The sequence below is a fragment of the Cibotium barometz genome, chromosome 21 (assembly GCF_041138505.1).
Source record: "Cibotium barometz isolate CiBa-2024 chromosome 21, ASM4113850v1, whole genome shotgun sequence".
Lineage (NCBI taxonomy): Eukaryota > Viridiplantae > Streptophyta > Polypodiopsida > Cyatheales > Cibotiaceae > Cibotium > Cibotium barometz.
Genome location: NC_141066.1, coordinates 21371794 through 21387808, shown reverse-complemented (window position 1 = coordinate 21387808; position 16015 = coordinate 21371794). Strand labels below are relative to the sequence as shown.

The window sequence follows — 16015 nt, the reverse complement described above, 5'->3', positions numbered from 1 at the left end:
GTGTGTGCTTGTAAGAGCTTAAGCTCTCTTCTCCCCTGTATATTTTCACTAATAATGTGCTAATGCATGACACACCTCACAAGACCCAAATGCGTAAACAAGCTGTGTGAAATGTAAATGGGATGGCTAAAGTATAGGAGATGTGGAGTGGCCAAAAACTTACGAAGTGTGTACACACAAACCCTAAGCTTGGGTTTATTAATGAAAGAAAAACGTGTGCTCCTTATTCTCTTTCTCTTTCCCTCTTTTTTAACTCCCACGTTGAGGCACGTTAAGCCCTGCAACCTCCTCCTCACCTTGGCAGCTGAGAGATTCCTACTCAATGAAGCTTGCCTCCTCAGTTATTTCTTCTTCTTCTTCTTCTTCTTCTTCATCTTCTTTCTTTTTTTGTTTTGTTGTTTTTGTATGTTGGCCTTGCTTAGCTGAGCCTTGCAGACCAAGGTTGTGAAGCACTCGAGCACCCTGCTCTTGTTGAAGCAATGATGCTAGTGGTGGCAGGGGTTGCACAAACGTTGCAAGCGGATCATAATGAAAAACGATGCTACAACGATGCTTTCTCCTTAAAAAAAACAATTTCATGCACTGCAAACTGTCGACTTGAGTGTAGGCGGTTGAAGCAAAAGGTAGAATTATTGCAGCAACAACAGCTCTCTTAAGCCTGCGCTAGTGGCTAGGCTTCCTCTTGTGGTTGCTTCTAAGCCTTCAAGCTAATGACGTTGCACTATGGACTGCTTTGATGGTTCTTTTATAGGTGGTTGAAGCAAAAGGTAGAGTTGCCGATGGTACAGTTGTGTAGGAAAATTATGCATGATATAGGCCCAGTTCACATAAGGCGGCGGAAGGAATTTAAAAAGTGTAGAAGCCAACAAAAAGTTGCCATATGGACATTAGTGTTCACATAGAGCGGCGGAAGAGAAGGTTGAGAGGTGCCACATCGTGGAAGAAAAAAGGGAGTTTTGTTCCACCCCCCCCCCCTTGGAACAAACTTCTTCCACCCTCCAACTTGGCAAAAAGTGCCATGTTGGCACCAATCAACTCTTGGCTCTACTTTCCATGTTTTTGTTTTATTCTTTCTTCCGCCGCCCGAAAGGTTCACACTGGGCGGCGGAAGAAAATTAGTGCAGTCTTCCTTCCGCCCTCTGTGTGAACACTCGGGTGGCGGAAGTGTGCATTTTTTAACTTTTCCACTTGGAATTGCTCAGTTTTGAGTGTGTTTTCCGCCGCTTCACTGTGAACTGGGCCATAGTTGCATGTAAGTAGACGAGATAGCTACGTGTTTGGCCCCTATTCCTGCTCATCCTCCAGGCTTTGTCCTCTACTGGCCAATTAGCTTTGCATATGCCCTCGCATATGTCTTCAAAGTATTGAGCTTCGCATATAACACACATTTCGTGAACACCAATTAGATAGCTTGAGAAGACGTGCATTGTCTGCGCTTCAACTGAGCGTAGTTGTAACGAGCAAATACCAAATGATGCGCTACCACTGAAACACTGTAATGCCCAAATGATGCGCCCAAATGATATGCTGCCACTGAAATGCTTAAGTCTAATCGACGCCTTTTGTTGGCCCGTGGCTATCTGTAGGCCAATCGATGCCTTCTATTGACCCATGGCCATCTGCAAGCTGCAAGAAGGTTGAAGAGCGCTGCGTTGTTCTTCACCTCACTTCACTTTAGCAGCTTCTTCTTCTTGTGCTGTGCCCTTTAGTATAAATGCACGCATGTGTAGGCACTGTATAGGCGATACATGCAATGCAGCTTTTGCTTGCTCTACTGAGCTATTTGAAATGAATGACAAACACTTAACGACTGCTTGAAATTTGCACTAAGTTGTATGAAACCACTGCGCGTGCAGTTCGGGTGTGTTGTCACCTGTGTGCCATTTGTTATAGAGAATACTACAAACTGTCAACAACTATTGAGCCTCCTAGGTGAAGGCGATGAAGCCAACTGCTTCCGAGCAACACATTTTCCTACTATGACCAGGTGCTAGACACCACAGCCTTAGTTGGTGCAATCCCTTCCTCACTATAGATGGACTGGTGGTGAGATTGGCTTTGACGTGTACTCTCCATGGCTCGTGGTAAAACCAAGAATCCGGCTATGGAAATGACTAGCTGTTGTACCATCTTGTGGCTTTTTGGTATGTAGCATTCTGAGAAGCTTGTATTGTCTACAACAAGGCCTTCATGGTATTAATTCTCGTCTTGATTTTGTTGAGTGACAAATTTACATGAGATGCATGCCATGTCTGCACTTAACTACTATTCAGCACCTTGCTAAGCCCCACAAGACTATGATGCTTTGTCCTTTTGCACTCCAATGGTTCTTTGCAACTAGTCTGAGAGCTGTAAAAGCTTAATGAAGAGACTATGGGTGAACTTGTTGGTTGCTGTATTGTAAGCCAGCTCATATGTGCTTTGTGTAGAGAGTAGGCTATCTTCTTTGTCACAAAGGAACTCTTCTTGTAGACTAACACCTACTTGAGTTCAGTTTGGTATCACAGCATTTGCATCCTGCATTTGATCTGTATTTATTGAAATGACTAGCACGAATCTTACAGTGTCTTGTGCCCGATGATGTTTTGTAATGCTGGAAACTCAAGGCTTAATAATGCCAAGATTCAAGCTGCAAACTATTTTCCTTCTCATCGAAACTCTGCACTATTACTTGGAGATCTTCACACTCAAGAAACCTTGCATGCAAGTTAGGAGAACCTTGTGATGTATGGGGCACATTGGCTTACACCAGTGGATTGGGTTCAATTCTCAGCAGGGCTATACTTGCAAACACAGTATTAACCAACAAACTTTTTGAATTTTTGTACTTGAAATTGTAAAGCTTGTACACTTTTGAATCAAAACTAGTATAGCTTGATCAATCTTTATTGTAGAAGCGTGTTTAGCATTAATCCTTGAAAGATTAACACTAATTTATGATTGCTTTTGCACAAATCTAAAAAGATTTAATAGTTTCTTCACATTTTCTTGCTCAAGAACTGCATCATTTTTTTGTTGTTCTTTATAGTTCATTGTTCTTGAAGCTTTCCCAAATTTTTTGCAATTGTTATGCAATCTTTGTCAAAAGTTGTAAAGATTCACTTAATCTTTCACCAAGCATCTCTGTCTTTTAATTTGTTGCTTGCTGAGCAAGCCATAGTTGCACAATATTCAAGAAACATGAAATAAAGTTAAAGTTTGTACTATTACTCTAGGATTGCTGAAAAATTCATTTAATCTTGAACTACACTAAAATCTACACTGAAATCTGTTCAAAATTGCAATGAATCTGCACTCATTATAGCACTCCACAACTCTGCAAACAGAACTTTGAACAACAATCTAAATATTCTACATAATAATATGAAAACTCTACACAGCAATATTCTGCACTCAAATATACAAGAAAACTGTACTAACTCTGCAATAGATCTTCACTTTGTGACTGTTGTTGAAAACTACACCAAAATCTGTAACATTTGTAGTCTGCCTCTAATATCTTGAAAACTAGCACATTTCTTGGTGAATCTTTCACCAAAAACTGCACAACAACCAAGGATCTCCCCAAAATGCAAAGAACTAAAAGGATCTTCCAAATGATAGTAGGAAACTAGGGTTTGTGTGAAGATTTGATGAAAATAGACTCTGATTCATGCAAAAATTCTCCAAAATTCAAGAAAATCAAGAAGATTTTCAAGGACATCAAGAAATGCAAGAAAATCAAGACAATGCATTTTGAAAACTGTGGAAATTTCTAATCAAAAAATGATTAACACTAATCATGATCAAGGGAATGCATTATGAAAAACTCGATTAACAGTAATCTGAAAGTGATTATCACTAATCATGATCAAGAAAATGCATCCTAAAAACTAGATTAAGAATAATCTAAAAATGATTATCATCTAATCACTCCCTAAGCAAGGATCTAAGCTAAGAGCTCTGATACCAATTGGAATGGAGCTGAGATTTGGGACAATCATTATGCTAATTAACCATGCAATTAGCAAGAAATCATGCATAATGCCTAAGTGATTTAGCCTTTCACCAAAGGATGGAAACAACCTTCCATAAAACCTAGGTTGAAAGCCATGAGGCTCTAAGAGTCATGATGACTAATATCAAAAGATATCAAAAGGTGTCAAAAGATCAAAAAAGGTACAACGATAGTCCATGAGCCCCCTTTTATTCTTGAGCACATGACCAAGGTCCTACACCTATTCTAAAGGTGTTGTTTCATTACATCTTGGGCCTCTAAGGGTAGTTGAAAGAAAAGAAGCCACTTTGTAGAGGACTATATTGCGTTTCCCTAACCAAAAAGTAATAAAGCTACAGGATACCTCCTATAGCGGGCTCACCCGAGTGGTAATGGGCTCAAGGTGAAAAAGTGTAAGTCTCGAGGCACCCGCATAAAAAAAATACATGTGTGTTTTCTTATCTTATTAGTTTAAAAGGAAAGAGAGATTTGAACGAGTTGGTAGATCAAAGGTTGTGAATATAAATTTTCTTGTTAGTTTTCTTTTGGCTAGGAAATTTTTTTTTTGGGTGTTGAAATTATTTCTACTTTCTGTTTTAAAAAGAAAAGAGAAATGTTTAGTAACAAATATATATTCAAATGGAGGGTGGGACAATTGTATACAATTAGTATATGGTGGTCGAGGCTATGACGAGTTGCTGCCTGGTTACGTGCAGTATCCCACCCGCCGCAGCGACACCAGGCCCCTTTTCACCATTTCTGCAGCAGCTCAAGCCTGCCTACTGGCCATGGGAAAGTGTATGTGTTACAGGGTCATTTTGAAAATCTGGTTTATTAGGTTTTTAACGGTAATACAAGGATTTGAGCATTGCATGGTTTTCAGGAAATGATTAGAAGTTAACCTGTTTTATTTAGGCTACACGGCGATTCAGATATTTATCTGTTTTCTTTTTGAACTTCCCAACATAGTTAGTACTATGTCAGCCCCTTTCTTTGCTAGGATGTGGGCTGTGAGATGGTATCACTCAATTTTCCCATGAGGGTTAATGCCCAAAGCACAAGTTTGGTGTATCTGGATACATACATTTGCCTCCCTGGTTGACGGACAAGATTGCCTACCCACCCCCCATGGACGGCTTCTGGCTGATGGGTGGGGATTTGTCTATTACTTCCCTCAATGCCCAAAAGCTATGTGAGCTGCCCTGCATTGATTTTAAACTGATTGCATGATACTGGCTTAAACTTTTTAATTAGCAGCCCAGTGATGATCAAGTCCTATACACAAGAGCATGCTTTATTATCTGTGTGCATGTCATGCAGCCATGCCATAGCACAATGGATGCCTTTTCTTGCTTCTACACGAGCATTGTTGAACTAATGCCTTGTCCACCATCAAATCTGTACAAGTGACCATTTTTCTTGCATATTGATGCAAATCTATTCAGTGAAAAGGATGTATGATATCCAGGTCGCACACAAAGATACTTGCACTTGTACATGCTCATTGCATTGCCTTTAAAATATTATTTTGGTTGTTTGGGCCGAATTTGTGGAGTCACAATTAAAGCTTTGCCATGTGAATCTCATGGCACATGCTCTTTCTGAAGAGTTCGGAGCCTTGATTTTCACGGTACAACCATTACCATAACCATTGAGATCATGGGTACTAACAGAGAAGATACAATTTAGTTGTAAGTATGATGGTAAGTTGGATGCAAATGTTATACATTCTTGGCTTCATCAGTTCATAACTTCATTGCATATTTTTCAATTGTCGTGCGGTCATAGAGATGCTAGCATTTGGCGGCATGATTAGTTGAGCCAACATAGCGATCCATTGTGGTGGCTTGTGAGTGGGTTAGGTTTGTGGAGGTAAGTATGATGGTAAGTTGGATGCAAATGTTATACATTCTTGGCTTCATCAGTTCATAACTTCATTGCATATTTTTTAATTGTCGTGCGGTCATAGAGATGCTAGCATTTGGTGGCATGATTAGTTGAGCCAACATAGCGATCCATTGTGGTGGCTTGTGAGTGGGTTAGGTTTGTGGAGGATCTCATGACTCTTTTCTTGCGTCCGCAATACCTAGAGCATCTTGAGAACTGTAATTGCAGAAATCAGACAAGGATAGGTTGGATGCCTTTTTGTATGGGTTAGACCAACTGATCCAATGGGATGTCTGGTGTCTTTGTCCTTTGACACTCAGGGCTGCCATGCAGCTAGCCCCAAACATGACGATGACTTAGGGCTTATCCTAAGTAGCCCAAGATTAAATCACACGATGACACGTGGCAGCTAATCCAATGGTCGTTATAAAAAATTATAACTGTAGTCGCTCTTAAGTGATATCTTTTGCTAGTAGAATCTCACCAAACTTATTACCTAGGACATAATACACATTTTCAGTAACACATTTGCCACAATTCCCTCTTAATGGAAATGTGGATGCACAACGTGACATCAATCAAGCTTAAAGCTTTTTGGAAAGCTTCAAACTTGTCTCTTGGAAGAGCCTTTGTGAAATTGTCTATCACGTTCTCTTGAGTCGGACAATAGATGAGGTTGATGTCGCCTGCATGAAGTGTCTTTGTCATGTGCACCATCTGTCCTAGGGTGCTATGTGCACATTCTCCTTCATCTAGGACAAAGGATACCTTTTCTGATGGGCCAAGAGCATCTGGAAACCCTAGTCCAAGGAACAAGTTGCCAGGTGCCATCCAAGTTAGGAGGGTTTATTCGCGTCGCGCTTGTGGAGGAACAAGTCTATTTACCCTTCCCTCTTTGCAAGATGTGATGGTTGTACACAGTACATGCTAGACTAGACGCTTATTAGACCAATGGTTGGGTGTTTGGGAAGGCCAAGGCTTGTGCAAATCATTGTCCAAGTCCTAGGTGATTATGGTCAGCCATGTGTGAAAGCCCCATTGTCCTATGGTTACTAGCAATGGCTATTTAAGGGGCCATGGAGCTGTGGACAGCCCATGGGCACCCTAGTGGGCATGGACCAAATAGGGGACACGGATAAGGGGGCTGATCAAAAGGGCGCCTATGTGAAGGGACTTCTAGGGCACTTCTTTTCATGCATTCAGTGCCAAGCCAAGGCCAACAAAGGGGAGTTGTACTCTCATGCACCATAGGGCAAGGAGAGGAAGATAACACACCATTCAAGAGCAACCAGGTCCAGTAGCTCAAGGTGGCCATCATCAATTGTAACATGCGGAAGCTTCGGGGGAGATCGGTAACTTCAATGCTAAAAAATCAGCACATTTGTCATGATGAAAATAATGCACAAAACTGAATGTAGATGTGCAGAAAAATAGAGAGAGAGAGGGAGAAGAGGACATAGTATTGGGTACCGAATACCCTCTGTAGGGCCCCCACCATGAATGGTGTATATTTGCTTTTATTAGAATGATGCAAATCTGAAAATAAAAGACTGAACCTGAACCTTCTTGGCTGAGGAGGATCCTCTGCCCTTGACCTTCAATTCTTCACCCTTTGTGTTAGCTTCTCCTTGGCTGTCCTGGCCCTTGAGTTAGCTCTGACACTTTTGTGAATTATGAGATGAGTGGAATTGATTTATGCCCTAGGTATTTATACCCCTCACCGATGCTGGTCGGCTGGTTTTACCCCAGTCGGCTGACTAAAAATAGCTTCATGACTGCATAAAGTAGCATTAAATGCTAAAACTCATGCGTGTTCACACTAGACAGGCTGGCCATCATGCGCTTTTGTTATGGACTGCTGGGCAGCCTGTGTGGGCTGCCCCACACCTGCTGGCCAACAGGCTTTAAAGGGCCTGATGACATGTCGGCTGCCTGTCCAAAGGCCCTAGGGCTGGCCGACAGCCCTTCCAGCCCATCCCAATGGGCTGGCCCCATCCCTACATACAAATCCTACATGTCTACACAGAGGCTTGGCATCCAATATCATACTAGATACACAGAACCATTGACATCATTCCACAGGGAGACTCACAACGTGGACTGGCATTGTTTCATGTGCACGACAATGCACACGCGACCTTGGACGCATGTGTAGGACAATGCACACCTGACCTCGGACGAATGGAGTGGAACCCTGGCTAACTCATCCCGGATTGGGCTCACATGGGACCAGTTTTCCACCCCAGGTCCTGCACCTTTTTGTATAGATAAGTCTACGTGGCATCCAAGTGTGGAATGCACGTGACATCCCCTTTTGCTTAACTTGATGGAAGTTGCATCGCCTCCAAATGAACTGTCAATAACGCCGGATAGTCGTTGAAAAACTCTTTGTTAAGACATACCGCTTCGTGGGTCCCTCAGTCCTGAAGCTTGGTGAGGAACTGTCTTTGTGTTCGGCTTGAGCCATGCTTTGAAGCGGTACAAAAGGATATGTTTTGGAACCATAACTTTAGCTTCATCAATGATATCTGGTTCCGCTCCGTCTTTCACTTTTGAAGGGATCGGACTTGCATATCGTTTTAACCAACTGACATGGAACACATTGTGCATAGTCCAACTCGGAGGTAGCTTCAACTTCATTGAAACCTCGTTAATCTTTCTTTGGATGGGAAAAGGTTCGAAGCTCTTGAATGACAACTTTGGGCATCGCTTGTTCACCTGTTTCAACCTTTGCTTTATAATCCAAAGATACACCCAATCACCTTGCGAAAACTTCATATCCCTTCGATCTTTGTTGGCCTGTTGAGTGTAGGCCTCCTGTGCTTTAGCCAACCTGTCATTTACTGACTCCAAAATCTCTTGGTAAGACTCCGTCAATCTGTTCGCTTCAGGTACTGAAGACGAGATTCTCATCAATAGCGAGTGAAATGGTCTTCCAAACGTTGCCTCATATGGAGTCTTGCTAATAGCTGAAGAAAAAGAATCATTCAAAATAGCTTAAACTAAAGGCAAATAAGATTCTCACTTACCTTGCTGATCGTGGACATAACACTTCAGCACATCAAAGGCCAATTGGTTGTAGATTTCTCATGGCCGTCCGTCTGTGGTGGGTGAAATGCACTGGAAAAATTCAATTTAGTACCAAAGTTATCAAACAATGCCCTCCAAAAATGACTGGTAAACTTGGCATCTCGGTCCGACACTACGGTCCTCGGAATCCGCGTATGTGTGCTTCATGTCGTCTAGTCTTGTACCAACAAGGTCGAGTCTAGTGGTCTGAAGAATCAAAGTCACTTGTCCCTTCTTGCTCAAAGCATCAGCCACTAGATTGGCCTTTCCTGGAAGGTACTCAATCATACCACCAAATTGCTGGAATATCTGGCTGCAGCGGTGCTGACGGTCACTCCATTGTGCACTTGGCATTGTCGTAATCTAACGTAATACCTGATGGTCAGTGCGAACCTCAAAGTCACGGCCATAAAGAAAATGTTTCCAATGTTTCAAGGCCTGTATAACTGCGAGGAGTTCTCGATCGTAGATTGAGTAACTCTTTTCTGCGGGCAGTAACTTACGAGACATGTAAGCTACTGGATGACCATTCTGTTGTAATATACCTCCAATTGTGATGTTACTCGCATCGGTGATAACTTGGACTGGCTTGTTCCACGAGGCAAGTGCTAGATAAGGCGCCTTTGACAAAGCCACCTTGAGGTTCTTGAATGCCTCCAACGTTCGTGCAGTCATTCGAATCCGTTGCCTTCTTGTCTTGACACCCTTTAGCAGATCGGTGAGATCCGCCGAGAGGTTAGAAAACTTGTCTATGTGGGTGGAGTATGCCTGGCATATATCCACAAAGGATCTTATGTCATAAGCAGTTTGAGGTACTTCCCAATCGACAATCTCGGCCACCTTGGCCAGATCAAGTTGAATGCCTTCTGCACTAATTATATATCCAAGTTAATGAACCTCGAACAAATAAAATTCCGACTTCTTCTCATTGACGTAGAGCTCGTTGCTTTCTAGCAACTTCAAGACTTTCTCCACATCAATGTCATGTTGCTCAACCGTAGTTGAAAATACTAGTATGTCGTCCAGAAATATGAACACACACTTTCCAATAAATTCCCGGAACACCCGTATCATCATGCGGTTGAATGTGGCTGGGGCGTTCGTCAAGCCAAAAGGCATGACCACAAATTCATAGTGGGCCCGTTCTGTAAGGAAGGCTGTCTTGGGGATGTCCCCCTCAACAATCCTCACTTGGTGGTACCCACTCTTCAAATCGAGTTTCGAGAACACCTTAGTCCCATTCAGCCTCTCAAGAATATAATCTATTCGAGGCATCGGGAATCTACTCCTGATAATCAGCTTATTGAGTGCACGATAATCGACACACAAACGAGAAGACCCATCTTTCTTCTTGACAAAGAGGATCGGTGTTGCAAATTGCGACACGCTGGGGCGGATGAAGCTAGATTGCAACAATTCTTGGAGTTGACGGTCCAACTCTGATTCCATTGCCTTGGAAAGGCGATATGGAAACTTGCTTGGGGGTTCCGAGCTTGGGAGGAGATCAATCTTGTGGTTCTCCAGTCTGGACGAGGGGAGCTAGGGAGGGAGATTGTCCTGAAGAAAAATCTTTTGGAACTTTTCATGGAGAGCCAAACACTTCTCGGCGGAAGCACTGGCCACTGTCTGGACAGTCTGGATGTATATCATCGCACAATGTGCACCTTTCCTGATTGTTCGTTTAGCTTGCAAGTGGCTTATGAGCGGAAAGTTTGGAATTCTTGGCTTATGAGCGGAAAGTTTGGAATTGTTGGCTCACACTTAATGGTCACTAGGGCGTTTGACACATTCTGACTAATCTGGAAAGTGTGCTTGTCCCATCAGGAAGGAACTTGTGAAACCACTGAATGCCCAATATTATGTTTGCTCCTACAAGAGGGGCAACCATAAAATCACGCACAAACTCTGTCCTGAATAACTAACTTAGCACCTAGAGCTTCATACTTGACGCTCGTTGTCATGCCTGTGCTAAAACCCTCAACTTGCTTGTCCACCGAAGTCAGGACGAAACGGGCACGCCGAGCGGTCTGTTCCGTGACCACGTCCTCCGTGTTGTCGTTGTCAAACAAAACAACGACTCTGTGGCCACCTATGTAGTCAAAGGTCTTGAGCAATTCATTGCGCTCATACTCCTGGTCATGGGCGCCCTTTTGCTTATCTTCGAGCTCTCGGCTAATGATTGCTCCAACTGAAGCATTGGGATTTAAAGAACTAGGGACAGCCACTGGGGTCTGTGTGGGAGGTGGGCTCACCATTGAAGCCGTGGAGGCTGAGGCGGCGGTCTTTGGAGCGGTAGTCTTCTTAGGACACTCTCGAGAAGTGTGTCTTTTTGTATAACAAAAGAAACACCTACTCTCCTTCTTGTACTGAGCAATCTCCTCAGCACTCAACTTGCCACCGACCTTGCCTGCCTCCGCTTTCTAGTCTGGAGTAAGCTTGGGCGCATTGGTCGAGTTCTTGGAGCCAGAGGCTCTTGTGCTCTGTCTTGGGGAAGACCCCGTTTGGTTATGGCCTTTCCTCCCCGCGGTGGTAGCCTTGGGAGTAGCCGGTTGGGAAGTCTTGGGCTTTCCACCATTGTGCTTCATTTCAGCACTTTGCGCAAGTGAGAGTGTGTCTTCGAAGGTGGTTGGCCTAAACATATGCACCTCCCACTGGATTTGCGTGTCAAGGCTATATAGGAATCGCCCTTTCTTGTCTGTATCAGATAAGGCTAATTGCAAACATAAGTTCAAAATTTTGTTGGCAAAGTGAAGGACTGGTTGCGTGTTCTGATGTCCTCCCCTAAGCTTGTCTTCGAGTCGCTGAAGGTAACGGGGCGGTAGAAACCACTGCTTGAGGTCGCGGACAAACTCGTTCCAAACATAAGCTGTCATACCTAATCTGGTGTGGGCATGAGTCCACTGGGTCCACCAAGGAATGGCCTCACCTTCCAAGTACCAATTGGCTACGATCACCCTGTCAGTATCATTTTTTCTAACTGCGGCAAAGTAAGCTTCAAATTTATGCAACCATGAATAAAGAGTTGTGGGGTCGAGTTTACCATTATACTTATTGAAATTCATTTTCTCGGGAAAATGATTTGAGGAAGCCGTTGGTGTCAGTCTTGCGTCCAAAGCCGCAAGGTATCGCTCATGTTCCACGCGTCGCATGGCGTCGTCTTCTTGTCGGATTTCCAATGCACACATTTGCAACTCAAGCATCGAACTCGGCTGTGGTCGTGACCCTTCCAGAAGGTCCTTGTGTAGAGGATCTGGAATTTGGGAAACAGAAGGAGAGGGAGGAGGAGACGGAAAACGCGGAGATGGAGAAAGGGTGCTCTCTTCTTCAGAGACAGTATCTGCACCTTTTGCTCTTCCAACTTGGTACTCTTGTCTGCGATTGCTCACATCATTTGTTGGAACATATTCAACACTCATGCTGGATGCCCTAGTTGGGCTGCCTGATGCACTTAGGTCCCAAGGTTCTTGGTCTCTCTCGTCGTCGAAGCTTGCCATAGTAGGAAAATGCACCTCCTTCCCGGAGCGCAAGCTGACCATCCACTGTGTGTGCGGGAGACTTCTGGAGGCTTCCGCAGGTTGAAAACCAACCGTCCTTCGAGGGGCAGGAGTCACTCCGGAAGGGGTGGTCCACCGGAGTCTGAAAACCAACCACACGAGCGAGAAAACTTTTCTGGTTTCTTGCTGCATCTTTACACTTGAAGTAGGCTCTGATACCACTCTAACATGCGGAAGCTTCGGGGGAGATCGGTAACTTCAATGCTCAAAAATCAGCACACTTGTCGCGACGAAAATAACACACAAAACTGAATGTAGATGTGCAGAAAAATAGAGAGAGAGAAAGGGAGAAGAGGACACAGTATTGGGTCCCGAATACCCTCTGTAGGGCCCCCACCACGAATGGTGTATTTGCTTTTATTAGAATGATGCAAATCTGAAAATAAAAGACTGATCCTGAACCTTCTTGGCTGAGGAGGATCCTCTGGCCTTGACCTTCAATTTTCACCCTTTGCGTTAGCTTCTCCTTGCCTGTCCTGGCCCTTGAGTTAGCTCCAGCACTTTGTGAATTATGAGATGAGTGGAACTGATTTATGCCCTGGGTATTTATGCCCCTCACCAATGCTGGTCAGCTGGTTTTACCCCAGTCGGCTGACTGAAAATAGCTTCACGACTGCATAAAGTAGCATTAAATGCTAAAACTCATGCGTGTTCACACTAGACAGGCTGGCCATCATGCGCTTTTGCTATGGACTGCTGGGCAGCCTGTGTGGGCTGCCCCACACCTGGCCGATAGGCTTTAAAGGCCCTGATGCCCTGTCGGCTGCCTGTCCAGTGGCCCTAGGGCTGGCTGACAGCCCTTCCAGCCCATCCCATGGCTGGTGGGCACAGCCAAGGCCCTCTTGGCCCTTTGAGGGTGGTTCTACACCTCCCCCATGCCCACATAATTGTTCTTGGGGTAGCCCTATGGGCTGGCCCCATCCCTACATGCAAATCCTACATGTCTACACAGAGGTTTGGCATCCAATATCATACTAGATACATAGAACCACTGATATCATTCTAGAGGGAGACTCACATTGCGGACTGGCATTGTTTCATGTGCAGGACAATGCACACCTGACCTCGGACGAATGGAGCGGAACCCTGGCTGACTCGTCCCGGACTAGGCTCACATGGGACCAGTTTTCCACCCCAGGTCTTGCACCTTCTTGTTCAGATATTTCTACGTGGCATCCAAGTGCGGGATGCATGTGACATCATTATAATGCTCATCACAAGGGTGGGCGGTTTGTAGAGCTGCAAAACGCACTCATGCAAGTCAGCCGGGTACGGGCAGCTGTGTACTAAGTTTATAATCAAGTTTGGTCTCTAGGTTTAGAAAGTACCCGTAATTTGGGTCCACCCGGCCACCCGCTTTCCAATATTTAAATCCTTTATCAACTTTGACCAGTTCTATAGACTTAGCCTAACCTCGTCCAATCCCATGGGTTAGCCTGCCGCCCTCCGTTGGGCCTATGGAGCCGGTGTGAACTTACACATCCGTAATTGAAATTCCCTTTTCCATTTGCACACACACTTACGTGAAAAATAGAGCTCATACACACACTCCATGACAAACATTTCTTCTCAATATAAAAATTACTAGAAAGACTTAACTTAAATATGTTCAATACATCATCATAAAAACTTTGAATGTATCATCATAAATCATTGCAGATCTCTGCAAAATCCATCAATATCTACACACACCTCAACGTGTTCCTTGGACTAGAAAGGTATGCACTACCAAGTCTAAACACTGCTGAACCACTATGCCAATTAGAGGAGTCCACAATCTCACATTTGAATCCAACACTGGTGCCAAAATCCAGGAGCCGCTTATGACAGCCATACCACTCCCAAGGCAAGAACACTCTAGCTAAGTAGTCACAGGAGCCAGATGAAACGATGCGCACATCTAGTCCTAGATCTGCGCTACCAAGTACAACCGGAGCTGCCCCTTGTCCATGACACGGATTGTGTCGAGAGCACACCTACATCTGACTGAGATGGATCAAGGTCTCGGGCGATCGACCCTCTTCATAACAAGACTCACTACTTGGGAGACGTCTACACAGCAAACCATGCACCTGTGTGGTACCTTCACATGCATCCACAACAAATAATTTCACAATGAATACAAGGCAAACAAGTAAAACATGATCAAACAGTCATGTATCATTCATGCATCCACAATTTGGTAAACCATCGCAAGTTTGACGAGACTTCCACAGTCCTCGAGTCGCAACTCCGATTGCAGATCCTCTAGCCACAAAGTCCAGGCGAGGTCTCGGATTCCACGAACAATATCTAGCTCTTCAAGATTACTTGAATTTACAAAGAGTCTTATAACATTTCTAGGATCCTTCAGAGTTGAGACTAAGGTCAATACTGGATTAAACCTTATAGTGGCTTTGCATCCCTTATTTCTATAACCATTGTTAGGTGTCCATAGGGGATTCTAAACTTCCAGCGTATTTTATGCCTTAGCGCTTTAGGCCTTTAAGGCCTTAATACCTATCTAGATCCAGTAGATGCTTAGGTCTAATTATCTCTCTTTCTCTCTCATAAAATTTATCTGGATTAAGCCTTTATCCTCAAGGTCTTCTTTGGTCAAATCTCTAGACCGAGGAGGAAAAATTCCACTCATGAATTTGGTTTAAGAGTCTTGTTCTTTTTCTTAATAAGATCCACTTTGTCATTTTCTTCCTTTGATTTGACTCAAGGTATCCTCCAAAAATCGTTTTCAAAAGAAGAATTTAACATCAAGGATTAATCTTTTTAGACATAATATCCTTTCTAGAGAGAGACAATTTCTAGGAAAATCTTCTCTCTAAAACTATTTAACCATTTGTTCAGATAATTTCAAAGTGTTCTAATTCTAAGTACTTCCCAGATAAAGATCATCCATCTCTATGCTATCAATTTAGTCTTAAGTTTGTTAAGTTGGACATTGCCCTACACATCTAGTATCTTCTCTCTCTAGAGTATTCTTTTCTTTCACTAGAATCAGCCCATTCAATTACTTAATGGCTTACTGAAATTTTTGAGGGTAATTCCCTAAAATTCCTTCTTATTTCAAGACTCAATTCACCATCTTGGTTTACTAAAAGATCTTCCCTTATTTAGACTTAATTACACCAAGTTGGTGCACATTTATGCACATAGATGCACATATCATCTTCTTTCTTGAGATATTAATCTAGGCTTAACTTGCATCATTTTTTACACATAAGAGTCCTAGGCAGCATTGGTCCGGGAAGGTAATGATCCTGGGAAGTGGGCCAAATCCCTCATGGAACAGACAGTGAAACCTCCCACAGATCTTATAGTATACTGGGCAATGACATATGTAATGCTCCTCTGGCTCAACCTCCATGTGGCATAATTGGCATATCCTCTTCTCGTTGGGTCTCCATATGAGCTCCCCCGCTTTGAAGACGTGCTCAATTCTTCCTGCCTCCACTCTGAGGCGTGGGATGAAATCCGTATCTGGCCAATCGCAATCCGCATGGCATGGGACATGTGAACACTCAGGTGGCCTGGC

General features: G+C 43.7%; 1 protein-coding gene across 2 annotated transcripts in view; it reads left to right on the top strand.

The window, feature by feature from the left end:
• Window positions 1-4609: 4609 nt before the first annotated feature.
• Window positions 4610-16015, top strand: part of PLR1 (NAD(P)-linked oxidoreductase superfamily protein) — a 57404-nt gene continuing 45998 nt past the window's right edge. The window contains exon 1 of one of the 2 annotated variants that reach the window (XM_086815506.1): window positions 4610-4774. In XM_086815506.1, the coding sequence (XP_086671632.1) occupies window positions 4649-4774 (126 nt within the window). In that variant the 5' untranslated portion in view covers window positions 4610-4648. The remainder of the gene's footprint in view (window positions 4775-16015) is intronic. The other variant, XM_086815507.1, reaches the window with a different exon arrangement.